The 18,910-nt window shown below is 44.9% G+C and overlaps 1 protein-coding gene across 1 annotated transcript in view; it reads left to right on the forward strand.

Annotated features, from left to right (window-relative positions):
- The first annotated feature begins 3,663 nt into the window (after positions 1–3,663).
- LOC111665462 (polypeptide N-acetylgalactosaminyltransferase 10-like) overlaps positions 3,664–18,910 on the forward strand; it is a 24,165-nt gene continuing 8,918 nt past the window's right edge. Inside the window, exons 1-5 of the mRNA XM_023420477.2 lie at positions 3,664–3,673; positions 5,788–5,973; positions 6,233–6,416; positions 11,968–12,085; positions 16,836–16,943. Of these exons, the coding sequence (XP_023276245.2) occupies positions 3,664–3,673; positions 5,788–5,973; positions 6,233–6,416; positions 11,968–12,085; positions 16,836–16,943 (606 nt within the window). The remainder of the gene's footprint in view (positions 3,674–5,787; positions 5,974–6,232; positions 6,417–11,967; positions 12,086–16,835; positions 16,944–18,910) is intronic.

Here is an 18,910-nt window from a genome sequence, read left to right on the forward strand (position 1 = left end):
CCCCCCTCCCCCAAGACTGGCTTATATCATCACAGACTCCCCCAGCATCCTTTTCTTTCTTTTTAATGACGGTTGCAGAAAAGCAGCTTCAGATGTCTCCAGCCTGGCGCTCGGCAGGAGAGGGAGGAAGTTGCGGTTCACATGAGCACACCAATATTTTGGAGGAATAAATTAGCAGCTTGGCTCTTTGGTGTCGCGCCAGGACTTCTGGGAAGTAATCCAGCACCTTGGAAAGACAAGATTTGGAAGTCATATTGGATTCACCATAATTTGAGGTTAATTGAATTGAACCCCCCCCCCACCACCACCACCACCATCCCATCCCGCCTCACCCAAAGAGAAGCGGGAAGAGAAACAGTCAGTAAGGGATGAGTAAGTGAAGTTATGGGGGAGGATGTGGCATGTCCTGGCTGCAGCTGCTTTCTGAACCACAGGAGCGTCTCACTGTCTCTTCTTCTTTGTTTAGTTTTTAGTGTTTGTGATTGGATTGTAATTAATGCCTCGGAGGAAGAGGCAGCGGATTCCTGCAGCACAAACAGGCGGAGGGCGGCGAGTGCGCGGCTGTTTGGTAAATGGGGTCCGCGAGAGTGACCCGGGCATCGACGCCGTCTGAGCTCTCATCATGTCGCGGACTTCACATTCTAATAATGACTAATGTGTTCTCCGACATCGGCCCGCTCTCATTAGTGTGATTTATAGTCTCGCCCATTTTCAGTAAACCAGAGGAGCTGTATTCCAATTTATTCGGGTCAAATTAACCGTTCATAATTAGACGCGGTAACCTTTCCCCGCCGCCTTCTCCTCCCGCTGAATGTGCCGTACATGCAATGCAAATGTTCATTGTTTAATCTCAGTGGCGGTCATTAGGGAGGTTATGTAAGAATCACCCGGTGCAGGGCAGAAGTTTAGACGGAATCAATCTCCTAATGGTTAATAGCTAATGGGCTGATTTATTGCCCAGTTGTGAAGGTGAAGGCTTGCCCTTTCCTCTGGGGGTGGCCCCCGGACTCTGCGGGGCCCCCTCTGCTTCTGCTTCAGGGTCAGAACCCTCATACTGTGTGGGGTCATTATAATGCAGAATAATTAGACATTAGTCATCTATAAGCAAATTACTTCTTACTTTGTTTATTGGATTTATAAATGGTTTAGTAATTCAGTTGTTAACTCTTTATAAATCATAAATAAACAGTTATAAACAAGTTATAGCACAGTTTAATACACAAGCAGGCTCACTATTTGGCAAGCTCAAGCTAAAGCTTACTACTCATTAGTTTTACTAACGACTTACTACCATTTACAGCTGGTACTAGAAGCCTTACTGTAAAGTATAAAACCCATCATCATTTATTAATGAGTTACTTTAAGATTTCCTTTTACCAGCTATAAATACTAGTAACTCATTAATAAAAGGTGAGTGAGTAGTAAGCATTAACTTGCTCTTGCCAAATAGTGAGCCCACATCAATGTATAGAAACTGTTGTTTATAACTGTTTATTTATGATTTATAAAGTGTTAATAACTGAATCAATAACCTAATTATGAAGCATTTATAAATCCTTTATAAGGGAAGTCTTATTGTGAAGTGGTGTGTGCTCTCTGAGACACTTTTTATACTCAAGTCCCACAGTTTTAGGACAAAACAATACAACAATAATCTTAAACAAACAAACAAACAAGTGCTTTTTAAGATGAAACATTTGCCCAAGTCAGACGTCCATCAGCCAATCACGACGTCTCCCCGCTGAGGACCGGGCTGGACTTTCACTCTTTATAACGTGGTAGCTAACGACTTTAGAGCAGGATTGTTTTATTATTAAAGTGACGTGTCAAAAACAGACATTGGCGTGAAATGATATATATACTGATGTCCTCTCCGCACTCTACAGTCGCTGCGGCGTCCACCTGATGTGGAGGTAAACAGCCTTAAATTACAGACTGAACGTCAGCACTTTATCCTCGCTGTCATTGTTTCATCTCGGATGTTTTACTGTAATACTGTAATGGAATTAACAATCACAAACAACTTTTATTATCACTTTGGCAAAGAGTCCATCACTTGGCTTTAAAGCAAACCTTCTGGCAGTGACTTTAACACATGTAACGGGGGCTAATTTGAGCCAGACCACTTCAGGCAGGCTGCAGCCCAAACAGGGCCTTGAGGATTAACCAGCAGAGGCCTGTGTGACAGCGTGATGGACAGCGCTCCTCACTCTGCTCTTGATTACTGCTCCGCTTTAATCATGTCTGGTCAGAGCTGGTCTTGTCTAAACACGCTGGTTTTGAACTGGCACGTCGGAGGGGAGGGGGGAGTGAGATGATGGTGGGTGTCTGATGCTGTTTGACTTGAGGGGAGGGGCTGTCATTTACCCAGGCTCATTAAAAAAATAAATAAATCACAGGAGAGAGGAAGGAAGGAAGGAAAGGAAGGATGGACGGAGAGAGAGGACGGACAGAGAGAGGTCGGAGGACCTGCTGTCTGCAGGTTTGTTGGTTTTGGCTGGTCCTGCTGGCTTCAGTATCTCAGCTGTCTGTTGGGATCAGGAGTGGCTCCCCGAGAGGCGACTGCTGCCAAACACAATCAAAACAGAAAGACAAGCTGAATGAGAGAGGAGAGATGAAGAGAGGGAGCAAAGGAGGGACAAAACAAAAACAAAATAAAAACAAAAAAAAAGGGGCAGTAAGAATGAATCAGGAAGAAAACAAGAGAGTGCAGAGATAATAAAAACCAAAAAACCGCTCTGTCATTTCAGCAGCAGCAGTTTATCCTGTGAAGGTTTAAAAGGACTGCTGCCTTCCCTCCATCCTTTACTGTGATATTCAGAATCCAATTAGTGGATGTGTTGGAGGGGGGTTCCTCAGTGACAGTGGCCCATTTGTAAGAACTATTATCAATGAGGAACACCGACAGAGGTAATATTTTATTAATGTCTGGCTTGACTGCCTGTGTTCTGCAAATAATGGCCTCTTTTTTATTTTCCAATCCTTCAGAACTTTTTCTGGTGTTGAAGTGCAGAGACGGGTACAGAGAGGCCGAGGGAGCAAAATACCGTTTTTAGGAAAGACTGTCAGAGTTTAAGTGATGTGAGGCTTCTCATAAAGTCGTAATATAAATCTGATTTACGGGATATTATGGTTTCCATTGCGTCACCGAGTCGGGACGCTGTTAGGGGAAAATGTACGCGTGCGATCGTGCACTTTGGTGGAAGAGGAATAATTTACCAGCATGAGTCAGCGGAAAGAAGAGACGAGCTGTACGGTGAACTTGGTCACAGAGAGGTGACATCATCTCCAGACTGTCACATCTACATTTTAAAAGAACAGCTTTGGTAGAAATCAAACAGTTTGTGCTGCCGGAGAAAAACACTGCTGCTGAGTCATGTCTGTCTCGACTGATGGAGACGAGCTTCTAATCACATTTCGGGGGCGTCTTTATTTCTCACATGCATCTGCTGTTGTATCGTCAAGGTGGAGAACATTGTATCCGGGGCCGTTTTTGTCCAGCTGGTTTCTGCCATATGGTATTTCATCAAGACTCCCTCCGATCAAGACGGTTTCACATGCAAATGAATTTCAGCAAGATGTTTGGAGGATTGAAAAAGAGACTGAGAGACGGAGGGAGGTGAAGGACGGAGTTAGACTGATGCTTTTAAACAGAGCCTATAGATGCAGGCAGGTAGGTGGTGGATGGATGGGTAGGGAGATAGGTAGGAAGGTATGTAGCTAGCTATGTAGGTAGGTCGGCGGGTAGATGAAAGGGTTGGTAGGTAGGTAGCTAAGTGGATGGGTAGGTAAGTAAGGTAAGTAAGGTAGGTAGGTAGCTAGGTGGAAGGGTAGGTAAGTGGATGGGTAGGTAAGTAAGGTAAGTAAGGTAGGTAGGTAGCGAGGTGGAAGGTAGGTAGTAAGGTAGATAAGTAAGGTAGGTAGGGAGGTAGGTAGCGAGGTGGAAGGGTAGGTAAGTAAGGTAGGTAGGTAGTGAGGTGGATGGCTAGGTGGATGGGTAGGTAAGTTAGGTAGCTAAGTAGCTAGGTAGGTAGGTAGTAAGGGAGGTAGGAAGGTAAGTGGATGGGTAGGTAAGTAAGGTAGGGAGGTAGGTAGCTAGGTGGATGGGTAGGTAGGTAGGTAGCTAGGTGGATGGGTAGGTAAGTAAGGTAGGTAAGTAAGGTAGGTAGGGAGGGAGGGAGGGAGGGAGGTATGTGGATGGGTAGGTAAGTAAGGTAGGGAGGTAGGTAGCTAGGTGGATGGGTAGGTAGCTAGGTGGATGGGTAGGTAAGTAAGGTAAGTAAGGTAGGTAGGTAGGTAGCTAGGTGGATGGGTAGGTAAGTAAGGTAGGTAAGTAAGGTAGGTAGGTAGGTAAGTAAGGTAGGGAAGTTAGGTAGGTAGGTAGGGAGGGAGGGAGGGAGGTAGGTGGATGGGTAGGTAGGTAAGTAAGGTAGGGAGGTGATAGATAGAAGTTTTGCTGACCTTCTTTTTTCAAACCATAATGTTTTAAATCGGCCCTATGAACTCTGACCTCACAGTGATTATTCAAACCGAAGAGAGTTTACAGCGCTCGTGTGATTTCAGTTGTTGCGGACGTGACGGCGGCCGGAGCAGAAGTGGCGATGTGTTTCATGGCGTTCTCTCTGTGACGGCTGACAGTGTCTCAGCTTTGGAGACACAGTTGACAGACAGCAAATGAAACATGACCTTGAGTCCAGCTCCAATTCTTTCTTATTTCTTTCTTCTTTTTTTTTATTGAGCTGTCAGAACTGAGTTGACGTTTGAGCAGAAAGATTTACAGGCACCATTTAGAGCGGGATTGATTTCTGTCTACGGCGGCTCCGGGGAAAGATCGGTGAAAAATGTCTATGTAAAGCCCCTTTCTTTGATTGATTGATCCTTTCTTTCAATTCTAGGTTTGCCCTTTCTTCCAGTATCTCCGTATTGTTTCACCTTCCAGTACATTCCAGTATATTTGCTGTTCTAGCACATGAAACTGTTCAATCTGCTGACGTCCTCGTCTCTCCGGAGATTTATTGTGTCACTGCAGCTTGAGAAAGACTTCAGCTCCTGAGCTGCCGACTGAAGTGTTTGTTTAAAACTTTGTGCATTGTGTAATTTTATTTTATTGACCGTAAACTGAACAGATTATTGGATGAGGCAGGATCTTTAATTCCCTTATAGGGCATTAGGAATTTTGTCTGGTGGAATTTGGGGCATAATTACAATTTTAGAGGAACGGCTGTTTTTGCCAAAAGGCTTTATGACCGCACATCGGCGGGGGGGAGGGGCTGATTTCATCCCTTTCTCATTCCTCACAGTTGAAGTCTTTCTCTTTAGGGTAACATTCTGTCTAATGACTGCAGTAAAGATAAAGATATATATATATATATATATATATATATCAGTCGATGCAGAAAAGTGAGTGAAGATGTGAAGTTTCCCCCCCAGTATGTCTGAGCGTGTGTGATGATGTCGAGGCCTTAAGGGAAACATTTCAGCGAGGAGCATGTGGCGCCGGCAGATGTCGCGTTTGATGGTGACGGCTAATGGTTTAGTTTCCTTTTGATCTTTTTTGTAAGAGAGCGTGTTAGCGAGGTTTTGCCATTTGCGGACAACTTTGTGAAGCGGCGCTCTTTCATGCCGCTGGAGCCTAATTTACCTGATGTCTGCACACAGTGATCAAGGGGTTTGAACCTGTCGCGCTCTTTTGATGACAGTGATACCATTTTATATTATTTTTCATGCATTCACCCTTCTAAATCCTGCTGTCTCTCTCTCTCTCTCTCTCTCTCTCTCTGCCTGCAGAGCACCTAAAGGTGGCACTGGAGGAGTACATGATGCGCATGCCGAAGGTTCGCATCTTGAGGACCAAGAAGAGGGAGGGGCTGATCAGGACCCGCCTGCTGGGCGCCGCTGCCGCTAAAGGAGAAGTCATCACCTTCCTGGACTCTCACTGCGAGGCCAACGTCAACTGGCTGCCTCCGCTGCTGGGTGAGCTTCACCTGCCTGAACCCAACCTGTAACGTGTGACCTCAGTACAGCTCTTGAGTATGTGGGGAGTGTGGAGGAGTGTGGGGGAGTGTGAGGGAGTGTGGGGGAGTGTGAGGGAGTGTGGTGGCTTCGCTTGGCTACAGGAGGTCTGAAGCCAAAAGGCCTGGGAACTGCTTCACTGCTCCATCTGTTGTGCTCGACTGTTTACCGACCCATCTGCCTCTCTCTCTCTCTCTCTCTCTCTCTCTGTGTCTCTCAGACCGGATCGCCCAGAACAGGAAGACCATCGTGTGTCCCATGATCGACGTCATCGACCACGACAACTTCGGCTACGAGACTCAGGCGGGCGACGCCATGCGAGGGGCGTTCGACTGGGAAATGTATTACAAACGGATCCCCATCCCCACAGAGCTGCAGAAGGACGACCCCAGTGAACCCTTCGAGTGAGTGACGTGACTTTATTTATCTTTTGTGATTGTATCCTGATTATCTTATTGCGCCATGAGGGTATACCAAGTGGCCCCACCCCCCACGGGCGGCTTCGAAGCCACGCTTCTTATGAATGAGCTGCACGGGACCTTGTGGCGCTGATCGCTTCCTGCAGAGTGTACACGCCTCTGTCAGCACCGCCCTGCCTCCAGTGTAAAGCAGTTATTATTAACAGGCGACTGAAAGTTGTGGAGCGTATCCGGACCGCAGCAGCGAGTCTCTCTGAAGTCCTTGGGCAGCAGGTATCGGGAGTAAAATCCTCAGGCTATAAACCGTTAACAAACATCGCTTTCTGACTGTGGGACGTGATCGGAGCGGCCGAGCCCCGAAGCTCTCCGGTTCGGTCTCCACGGCGCTCCTCTGCGTACGGGCTGCGGTTCAGCGTTTTGTGGGAAGTGCCGAGGGCAGAGAGTTTGTGGAGAGCTGGAGTCGAGTATTTGGGTTTTGTAGAAGTGATGCTGCTGAAAGGTAAAGGGAGACAGTAAATACGGGTTTAAACTCTAAATACGAAAGATCGGTTTGTTCGTTTTCAGCAAAGCCTTTTCGTTATCCGCAGGTTCTTGACTGTAGACCATGAGATGTGGTTGAAAGCTCAGGGAAACAGATGTTCTTCTTAATATCCAGATGTTGAAATGTTGCTCAGGACATTTGGTGTTTGACAGACTGAGCTCTTTCTATTTGTCACAGTGAACTCTGGGAAACTCTGGTTGGTATTTATTTTATTTTATTTTTTTACACTTTTACACATTGTTGACAGCAGCTGAGAAAATAATGACTTGTTCAGATGCGGGTGTCGTTCATGTGTACACCCCCCCCCCCCCCCCCCCCCCCCGGCGATGCTTCTCCCAATGCAAACAGGACTGATAGCTTCTGACCACAGTGACCTTCCCCCGGACGCCCGGCAGCACAGATAAGTAACCTTTAAGTAACTGAAGCCAGAATAAATAAAACTATTCCTGCAGACTGACTTCGCTATTAGGGCCAAATAACTCTGCATGTGATGCCAGACACTCCATTTGTGGAGGCTCGAGGGATTAGTTCGACAACATTTCTCTATGTTCGGATGCCAAAGACGATTTGGTGTGTCCTGGGAGATACAGTAGGTAGCGTCAGGCAGAGGGCGGCTGTGGTGCGGCGAGATAAGAGACTAAAGAAGAAGGAATGAGCTGCAGAACAATCAGAATCAATCCTCATTTGGTGAATTAGTCTGCTCCTCTAGCCCAATGAAATGACCTTCATCAGTGCAAATCTAATTTGAGTCGCAAAGATTTTCATTTTCATTCTGATTGACATTGCCGCAGCGCAGAATGAGGCACGGTGCGCCGGCGAAATCCATCTCGGAGGTGTGTGTGTGTGTGTGTGTGTGTGTGTGTGTGAGTGTGTGTGAGTATGATTTTATCCCTGTTCTCATGCCTCCGTCACTGTCTCTTTTGTCAGTGCCATCACCTCTCTCTCTCTCTCTCTCTCTCTCTTTCTCTCTCTCTCTCACCCCTCCTTTGGGCTTCAATGTTTCATTTAGCATTTAGCGGTGAGCTCAGGCCTTAACTCGGTCTCTGCTCAAGGTCAGTAGACTGAAATGGAGAATATCAACTTGAGCATTTCTCATTAAATCAAAATTGTGAGATGGAATATTCATGGACCATTGAGTTAAATCTTTTTCTTTTTTCCTCCTCGCTCCAGCAAACTAACACATGCAAAAAGAACAAGTGAAGAAAAAGATATCTGTCCGGGCGAATGTTGTCAGAGCCAGTAAAATAGGCTAAATTTAGTCTTCATCACAGAATAAGTGAAGCAGAGGACTAATCTAACCAGACATTAAAGGCTCCATCTAGTCTAAAGGTGTGTGTCCATGTGTAGTGTGATTATAGATCAGCTCTAGCTTCTATATTAATACTGTGAAAGTATCAAAGCCTCAGTCCACAGAGAAATGCACACAGCCTGTATTCAGAAACTGAGCCTTAAAACCAGCCGTCAGGACTTCTGGAACTTTGTGATGTCACAACAAAGCAGTCACCAAGCCCCGCCCACCTGGACCCACCATCCAAACCTTGCAGGATTTGGTTTCTCTGGGTGTTTTTACCTGAAATCTCTTATATTTATATTGGATCAGGGGCTCAGAGCCTCCTCTCTTCTGATTGGCTCACTGACCTGTTGTTACTAGAGCTCCAGAGAGAAGCCTGAGAGAGGAGATGTAAAACTACACTGAGATGGTTTTTGGTTCCTAAAACCACAAATATATCTTCTTATGGATCAACACTTCAAAATAAAACACAGGAGATGAAGAAAACATGGAGTTTAAATCTTAGATTCTGGTACTTGATAGTTTTTGTTATTGAAGCTACAGGCAGATTTCAGTCTTTACAGAAACAGGGAATTTTTATTTAGCAAAGTATGAAGTAGAAGAAAGAGAGTCAGTAATCAAAGAGTACTTAGGTTTGATACACAGCCCTAAATCCAGCCTTTCACTTGTATGTTGTGTGTTTCTAGTTGTTTCCAGAACAGCTGAGGTCGGCTCAGACGGCGCTCGTCAATATTAATTCAGAGGAGCTGAACACTGGCTGAAAGCGGAGGTCTGCAGTCGTATTGTGCAGATCCCGAACCCTTCCTCCTTTTTTTTTGTTGGAAAAATAAAATGTAACATCAGAACAGTTGAGAGGGTAATTACGGCCAATCAGAGCCGCACAGTCTCTGTCTCTACTTAAAAGACTACAGGAATAAATGTCTCAGAAATGTTGTTCGCAGTATTTGTGGCCACCGTCGCGTTCAGGTCGATTCTGAGCTCGTACCTCACTGTGTTTGAACTGGCAATCAAAAGCAAGTCTGTATGGGGCCCTGATGCTACCAGACGGGTTGCCACTGCCTCCTCCTTTGTGTGTGTGTGTGTGTGTGTGTGTGTGTGTGTGTGTTCACTCTGAAATATCACAGTAATGGTATTTTACAACTGAGTGAAAACAAACCCCAGACTTGAGAGTCTCCAGTCTCGTTCATGACTCTGTGAGGTCGTTCTCAGGCTCAAACATGTTTTCTCCGGTATGAAATGAGCACTTCATTAACGTAGAGGACCTTCATCGTCATGGTTACAATAATAAACACACTTTTAAGCTTGTGGAACGGTAAAGGGTAAAGTAGTATTCACAGGGGAAACTAGTCCTGTGTTTCGTCAGCCCTGCTCCTCTGCTCCCGTCATGATTAGTTCGGCCACCAGAGGTCGACTGTCAGTAGATCTGGTTCGACAGTCGACCCACGGAGTCGGTCTCCGAGCGCTGCGCTGTAACTGCGTCTCCGTTCAGGGGCCCGCATCCTTCAGGTTGTATCGTGTTGTCAAGGTTGCTAGGCGACGGGAGCCGTGCTTTGAGACGCGAGGGTAAGGGCGGGCGCAGATGGGGTAGCAAAGGGAAAAGTGTGACCCTTCGTTGACCCAGTCGTTCAGACGTCTCCAGAGTGAAGGCCGAACTGAAATGGAGTCGACCTTCGTGACCTCTGTAGTTAAAATATCATCGAGAAATATTAATATCCAAACTTTCCTGGATGATTTATTGTTATTTATTTTATTTAAAACTATATCATGTACTGTACGCCTACCATTGTTTTAAAAAATATAACATAATTAAATTATATTCCTTCCAGCAAATCAACTTTTCAACAGAAAATCATTCCTGAGCAGCAGCTAAACAAAGTAGTTGCTAAGCAACACAGGAGCAGCAGTGTGAGAGCGGTGACTTTGGGTCAGCTCATTAGCATTTTAAATGAAGTGTTGTGCAGCTTCAGGTGTGTCGTTTGAATCGTGGTTCGCTGTTTGACAAAGAGGAAGACGACTGTGATTATTCCTGTTGTAATCCGACGTGCAGCTTCCTGTTTCTGACAGTCGCTACAAAACAAAACAAAACAAAACAAATGTTGAATAAAAGCTCGGTCTTCTACAGTGTGAATTACATCAGGTGACACTTTTCAGGCTTAAAACATAAGCTTTCATAACCAAAATGATTTGGGACATTAAAAGTGGAGATACTTTTATTACATACGCTCCTGAAGTTACACAACGACTTCACTTCACTCTCAGTGCAGCTGCTTTTCAGATAAATATTCATTTAAATTTATTGTAAATTATAACAAAAATTCCTATTTACAAACATATTAATGGATGAGATTCAGATTCAGAAAACTTTATTAATCCCAAGACCAGTCCATACACACAACTTCACACACACAGACAGGCAGATTGATTAGTTAATGTCAGAGGCAGCAGGTCAACACACAAGGGAGCAGCGAGCAGCAGTGAGTAAAATCAATAAATAAAACAAATTAAATACATAAAAATAACAGGGTTTGTTACAGTTCATATAGTGAATAAATACTATAAATAAATGAATACGACAGTGATTAATGTCTGCAGCCTCGGGACAGAGAGGCCGAATCAGAGAAGTTTAAATGTAAATCACATGATCTGATATAATCTAATGTGATGCTGGAAGTCAAGTTGTGGTGAATGAAACTGGAACTTGTCGTGGTTGAACGATCCCGGTGTTCACCGGCGTCACGTCAGCGTCTTCTTCTCCCACCGCCGCGACGTTCCAGTGCACACGGCTCCAGAGACGAGAGGTGTGTGTGTTTGTGTGTTTGTGTGTTTGTGTGTTTGTGTGTTTGTGTGTTTGTGTGTTCTCCCTCCGGCCAACAAGAACTAACAATCTCCACCCGGCAAATCAGTGCCCACACAGTGTCCACGCTCTCTGTGCTGAGCTCACACACTCCACTGACCATACAACAGTTGGCAATCACTACATTTGTGTACACACACACACACACACACACACACACACACACACACACACACACACCATTCCTCTGTCCCCCTGCAGCTACTGTTGTTTATCCTTTGTCTCCTGATGAAAGTCTGTCCACTGCGTTTCATTCAGTGCTGCTCCTGTGTGTGTGTGTGTGTGTGTGTGTGTGTGTGTGTGTGTGTGTGTGTGTGTGTGTGTGTGTGTGTGTCAGCTGTGCGTTTGCTTCCTCCAGCGTACAACAGATACCAGTCGTGGACGATGAACTGCTGAGACACGCTGTTAGCCAGTCAGGCGAGTCCAGTCAGTCGATGCGGGAAACGTATTTAAAGAGGCGGCGTTCGTGGCTCGCGTCTCCGCCCGAGAATGAGTAACGGTTTTCTGCACATGTGAAAACTGCTCTTTATGAGAGAGACAGAAGAAGAAAGATGTCGTCCCTGTTGTCCAAAGGGAGAAATGGTGATGCGTTGCTGATTTCCTCACTCCTTCGCTTCATGAACATGTTGTTTTACATGTGTGCACCTGTACGTGACGCCTCAACGGAACCTCTTCAAATTTGGCACAAACGTTCACTTGGACTCAAAAATGAAGTGATTAGATTTTGGTGGTCAAAGGTCAAAGTTCAAAGGTCAAGGTCGTGGTTTTGACCTTGTGAATGCCATATATCGGGAACGCCCGGAGGGAATCTCGTAACATTCACCTGTGTCTCGTTGTGTGTGTCCTGCAGGTCGCCTGTGATGGCAGGCGGACTGTTCGCCGTGGACAGGAAGTGGTTCTGGGAGCTGGGAGGATACGACACGGGGCTGGAGATCTGGGGAGGAGAACAGTACGAGATCTCCTTCAAGGTAAAACACAACAACAACAGAGCCGCAGTGCAGGAAGTGATCAGTAGTTTGTTGACGCTGTTAAACATCACGAGCTCTGTGACATACACACATCATACTTTCATATCTAAGCAGAAGCAACAGGTTTCTGACCCGTCGGTACTGACACATCCGTCCTGTTGAACAGCAGCTGCCTCGTTAGTCGTGCAGAAGAAAGACAACAGGTGTTGTTTCTCTGACGTCGTCTGTGTTGATGTGATCCAGACTCGTGTCCTGACGTCTCCGCTCTTCCACCTTTCTGTAAAACTGAGAGCGAAGGAGGTTCAGACGGTGAATCTGACTCTGGAAACCGCTTGATGTCCGTCATCTTGGTGATCATGTGCAGGTTTTCCTCCGCAGCTCTTTTCTCGTTAACGGACGACATTACTGAATCTGAGCTCATGGCAGCTCATTAAAAAAAACACGTGCTATTGACCTCAGCTTGCGTTCAGTGATGTCACATATTGCCTCTCCTAATGTGTTGTTTATCCACAGCTCTTTAGGTAAATGGATAAAAGACTTGTTGAGCGAACGAGACGTTCCTCATTATAGTTTCAACCCTTGTTTCAGTGATTTAAGCCAAACATCCTCGGCTGCATCAAAGACCCTCCACATTAATCATACTCAGACTTCCTTATTAGATTATGCTTTTGTCTGGTGGCTCAGCATGAATCATTCTACAGCGAAGCCATAACTGCTTGTGACTTGGCCGGCATGTAAAGCACTGGTCTCCCCTCCTCCTCCCCCCTCCTCCCCCCTCCTGCACTGCCTCCGTCACCGAGCTCCGGACAGACAGAGCAACCCGTCACAATAATTAAATTCTGCTTTGAATGAGTAAGGACTTTTGTCGTCTCACTCAATTAAGCACAAAGGCCGCTGCTGGGAAGTCTGATGTGATTGGACGCATGCTGCAGTGTGATACGGTCGCCATTGTTGCACACAGTGAAGTTTGCAGCGTTTATAAAGCTCCAGCGCCAGAATCAAATCTGCTGTCCAAACAGTTTTACTTTCTCCCGCGTCTTCATGTTAATGCGTTTTCCTCCTTGTTACTCCCTTTTGCTAAGCACAGAAATTCCACATACGTGTGATGCGTACGTTCACTGTGAGGCGTTTAGCTTCCACAGAGGGAGCAGTGTGAGAGCAGAGAGAACAGACGGAGCTGCAGGAATCTGGAAACAGCAGGAAACAGCGTGCAGAGCTAAATGTTTAATACGACTGAACATGATAAAGAATCCGACATTCAGCAACTTTAATCCAAATCTGTTGTAATCATAAAGAATATATTCTCTGTACTTGACATGTATGTAGAGGATAGAACTACTGTCTCCTCTGAATTAAAGCTCCATATTTTCTTCTTCTGTGTTTTATTTGAAGTGTTGATCCATCAGAAGATGTAAAGACCGTCTCAGTGTAGTTTTACATCTCCTCTCTCAGGCTTCTCTCTGGAGCTCTAGCAACAACAGGTCTGTGAGCCAATCAGAAAAGCTCATGGTCATCTCCCTTTACACTGTATGAGACCTTTAAAACAGCTCCGTGTTCATCTTTGAACCGTGATCTAGTGGCTGATCCGTTATATTTAGAGTTCAGATTCAGGTGTGTTGGATTAAAACAGTGTGTTCTTTTCTTCTCTATGTTTTTGCCGAAGCACGACTTTCCTTTGTCCTTTTTAAATCCACAGACTTCAAAGCTCTCAAAGAAATATTTGCAATTCCAGTTTGTTAGAATAATGGGAAACCTTCGATGTTTTTATCTGTGCTCGCAGTCTTCTTCTCCGCCTTTGTTGGCGTGTTAGCTGCATTTTATTTTATATTTTTTTAGCATGTCATCCCCACCGTCTGTTGATCGCTGGAATACAGCCTGAAAACATCTGCAGGAGTGTGTGTTGCCTCTCCAGCATGAACACACAGCGTGCACCCTCATGAGGATGCACACGAAAGCCAGATACGCTCATGAAAAAAACGTTGCACCGCCAGAGCTCCAAACCTCCACAGGGGAAGTCTGCATAGCCAGAAATATCCAGGTGACACAGACCTACCTGCACATTCAGCAGGACTCATGGAGGGATCCGTGTTTTCAGGTCACCTGTCACAATAGGTGTGTTTCAGGTGTAAAGTTGTCCTTCAAGAATGTCTTGCAGCTTCACACACTTGAAAGAGATTGATCGGCTTTTAACCGGATTCCACTCGATGACAAAACGCTCTATTCTTTTTATTTTGGAAGGTTTCTGTGATTTAAATTGATAGTTCAGTCACATGGTTCTGTTCCATCGGTCACTGGTTATTAATCAGAAAACATTAATATTTATTGTAAATAAATTAATAAGAAACAAACAGCCACATCGGTTCTTTACTTTCCACGATTTTATTATTTGTTTGCTTTTCATTACTCTCAGCCTCTCAGCTCAATATCAGTGTTTTATTGTGTTGAAGCATTTCAGCGTAACGCATTTTAATATAAAGGATTTTATTATCATGTTTATTTATTAATAAATCTGAAGGTGTCTTAAGCAGTTCCTCTTTTTTTCTAACCCGTTAACGTTTTATTATTGATTATTATTATTCTCCATGTCGAGTGACTTAAAGCAATCAACAATTCAATCATCACCATTTCCCGTGTCGACGTAGATCAAGACGCCAGATCAAACATAAACAGTCAATCAAATAGTTTTACAGTATTTCTCTGATACATTTTTACCTAATTCTATTTTTATACTATTTTTCTTCAAGAACTCGACTTTGACTTGACGTGCAATGAAGTCGCTGTTCCCGGGTTGATGGGGTCATCAGGGTTGTAAATTATTAGCTGCTGTGATAAGTCATTGCTCCTCGTGCCGCCGCGGTGCTGCGCGTTGAAGTGTTCAGGTATGGAGGTGAGCACACTGTAGAAGTCGTGCCGTAGAGGTGAGTGATAAGACTTTCAATTTAATCTGACTGGCGCTGAACTGGAGCTCTTGATCCCTCCTGCAGCTCGGCGCCCCCCGTTATTAAGCTCAAGTGTTTCAGTGCAGGGATGAAGAGGATGAAGAGGATGGAAGGGATTGGCGCAGCAAGTCGCACCTTCCCAACAGCGAGATGTGGAGAGGGTGGATTCATTCCCGTTATTTTCCCCCCCCCCCCAATTCTGTTTGTCCAAGCTGGAGTGGTGCGACAAAACTTGACAAGGGGGTAATTGAATTGAAATCGCAGCCAGCTGATGTCCACTCTGGAGAATCAGGAAGTGAGACTGATGCACGATATCAACAGAAAGAGCAACGTTTTCCTCATTATTGAGTACTGAGCTTCCTGTGCAGCTAGTCCATGTCTATCATCACCATCATCATCATCATCATCATCATCACCATCATCATCATCATGTGTCCTTGAGAAAGACACTAAACTGCAGCCTGTGAAAGCACCGAGAGTCAGTGCAGAGTATAACCTGGAAAACTGTTGAAAGAAGTTATTTGGAGACATTCTTGTCACGACAGGAGGAGGAGGAGGAGGAGGAGGAGGAGGAGGAGGAGAGGATTTGGGAGGATGTGGAGGACGGTGTTCTGAGGTCGGAGGAGAGGTCAAACACAGTATGAATAACCCAGATCATATCGTTCAGTCACAAGAAGTGGCTTTTGTTAAGTTTAAAAAATCATTTCCAAAGGAAAATCATAAAAAACACAGGCCACAGTGGTCAGTCAGTCGGGGGGGGGGGTCAACTATTTCTCCAGGGTGAAAGGAAACCCAGTACAGTGCTTCAGTGACCTGAGGTGTTTCTCACACCTGTATTTTTATATTGTTCAATGAGCCAACAGGTAAAACACCTGAAGAGAAGGAGAAGAATAGAAGTGGAAGTTTGTAGACGATGCAGTGAAACGGTAGAAACAGCTCTATAACTGCCTGAACAAAAGAACCAAGCTACATCATGTCACACTTTGAAAGGTTCGTGCAACACGAAGGTGAACGCATGAGGAAATTAAAAAATGCGTCGTGTTAAAAGATCTTAATCTCAAAGAGCTCGCGCTCCGTTTTAACCGTCCGACCTCCTGACCTCAAACCGTTCTGACTATGATTAAAGCAACACATCACTCAAATATCCATCTTTAAAAATTTCAAATGCTCTCACTCCGTGGACTTGAAAGGTGGCTCTGCTTTTTCCCCGCGAGCAGCACGGCAAAACCAATTCCAGTCTTTATCATTAAGCTAAGCGTGATTGACTTGCTTGTTCTCTTTGATGTCATTTACTGGCTTTGGTCTCTGCGGTGCAATCTGCAGACCCGCGAACTCCGGAGTCGTTTTTGTGGAGTCGTTCTCGCTTCCTCTCACCCCGTCGTAGAGGACGATGGAAATCTGCATCTTTTTTAGCTTTCGTCTCCTGATGAAATCTAACGTGATATTAATCAGCGAGGTCGTAAACATGAGTCCTCCTAGGATTCCTGACCCGGTCAACGTACCTTACAACCCTGAACGTACAGTGAATAATGCCCCTCTGTTTAACAATCATCTTCCCACTCCTTTTCTTCATGTCCTAACCTTGTCTGCCCTCCACTGCTTTGTCTTCATCACGTCCTCCCACGCTCTGTCTTTCTCTCACAGTGTTTGTTTCATCTCTCTGATTTGTTGACCTTGATAGCTCATCTGATATTTGCACTGTTCACACAAACACCAGCGCGGCAGCTTTGACAAACCCTTCTCTCTCTCTCTCTCTCTCTCTCTCTCTCTCTCTTTATCGAGGCTGACTCTCTCCCTCTGTGTCTCCGTAGGTGTGGATGTGCGGTGGTCGGATGGAGGACATCCCTTGCTCCAGGGTCGGACACATCTACAGGAAGTACGTCCCCTACAAAGTTCCTGGTGGGGTCAGTCTGGCCAGGGTGAGTCTCAGATCCTTGTGCGACATGTTGATGTGGACACGGAGGTTTCTTCACAGGAAACTGATCTAAGATGAGGTGGTGGGTCGCCTTTGTTCCAATTCACCTGTGTTAAAGGGCCAAATTTAGCCAGATAAAATGAGCTTGAACATCTGGTCAGATTCGCAATCTTACTGACTTGACTGAACAACAGCAGCCCTTTAATCATATTTAAACCACTGGTCAGCCGCAGTTTAAATGAATTTTATAAAGTAAAAATATCTAAACTCAGGTATTTTATTAGCGCTGGCACCAAAAATCTTCAAAAAGATTATTTAAAATGATATGATGATATATTTATATATATATATATATAAATTGAACAGACACTTTAAATGGTCATTTAAATTCATTTTTGACAATGACACTATTTGAGCCCCTTTAGTTTCTTTCATGTTGCAGTGAAATAAACTATAACAGTTTTCTAACACTAAGCTGAAGCTTCCGTATTCAATGCAAACTTTAACACTTCAACACATTTGTGGGAGACGTTTAAAAAAATGTTCATGTGTCCTGCAGCTGAACACGATTCATTATGCATGACTCAGCGTCGGCCTGACACCTGGCTCTGTTTGGCTCCGCTGAATGTGTAATTAAACCTCTTGGCCCCTGTTTTTGTCTCGTCAGTCTGACCGTTAGCCCCTCGGCGAGGCTATGTTGAATGCTAATATCAAACAGGCAGCAGGTTTAACAATAACTGAAATACTTACTGTACCTCCGGCTGTGATGGAGTCTGTTTTGTCCCCCGTGTCCTTTCTCTCTCTCTCTCTCTCTCTCTTTCGCTCTGCCTTTTTCTTACAGCTGCTTTGCTTCATTTTAGTGGAGGAACATGAGGAAGTCAGGGAGGGAGATGCTTCATTTGAATGTGTTTTCACTTAAAACTATATGATGATGTTTTGTGTTGTGAAAAGCAGATTCAGAGTAACAGAGATCTGCAGAAAGGTTTGGTAGTTTGGCGATTTAGCTATTTTCATGTGACGTTTGGCCTGTTCGTGGTCAGGAAAAAGGTCATGAAAACCACATGATGATGCTAATTATCCTGTGATGTGACGCCAGTTTAAAAGATTATCACCTACCAACTTTGTGCACTAGCAGGATGCTGTTGCTATCCATTGCAACAAAAGTTTAAACCATGTTTTAATTTAATTAATTTGCACCAAACTTCACATAAAATTTGATGCAGATCCGCTCTAGTAACAACAGGTCAGTGAGCCAATCAGAAGAGAGGAGGCTCTGAGCCTCTCTTCTGATTGGCTGACTGTTTTCTGAGTGATCCAATAAAAATATAGCAGTCAGAGAAACCAAATCCTGCAAGGTTTGGATGGTGGGTCCAGGTGGGCGGGGCTTGGTGACTGCTTCGTTGTGACATCACAAAGTTCCAGAAGTCCTGACGGCTGGTTTTAAGACTCAGTTTCTGAATACAGGCTGTGTGCATTTCTCTGTGGACTGAGGCTTTGATACTTTCACAGTATTGATATAGAAGCTAGAGCTGATCTATAATCACACTACACATGGACACAGACCTTTACACTGGAGGAGCTTTAAATGTGTCTTTTGTCAGTCCTGTGATGCTAAACGTGCTGGAGGGCTTCGGGGGGGTCGGGGAAGAGTTTAGTTTGTGTCAGGGTTTATTCACGGTTCATCAAGAGAAGCTTCAGTCGTGGTCTGAAAATCCTTTGCCTGAGGTGAGAATTAAACCCAAAGTCTTCATTTTCCTCTTCGCTGTTTCAGCATCATGTTTCTCTTCCATGTGATCATGTGATCATGTGATCATGTGATGGTGTGACGGCGAGAGAAACATGTGCACAGAGGACATTGTTTGCACTTTAAGTTGTCATAAAAGGTGAGTCCCTTCAGCAGGTAGAGATAGTGAGAACAAAGACCCTCCAGAAACATCCACACACAACCCAGTGTGTGTGTCAGTGGACCCC

Source organism: Seriola lalandi, unplaced genomic scaffold, assembly GCF_002814215.2.
Source record: "Seriola lalandi dorsalis isolate HSWRI2012SDOR001 ecotype SW California unplaced genomic scaffold, Sedor1 jcf7180002054645, whole genome shotgun sequence".
NCBI lineage: Eukaryota > Metazoa > Chordata > Actinopteri > Carangiformes > Carangidae > Seriola > Seriola lalandi.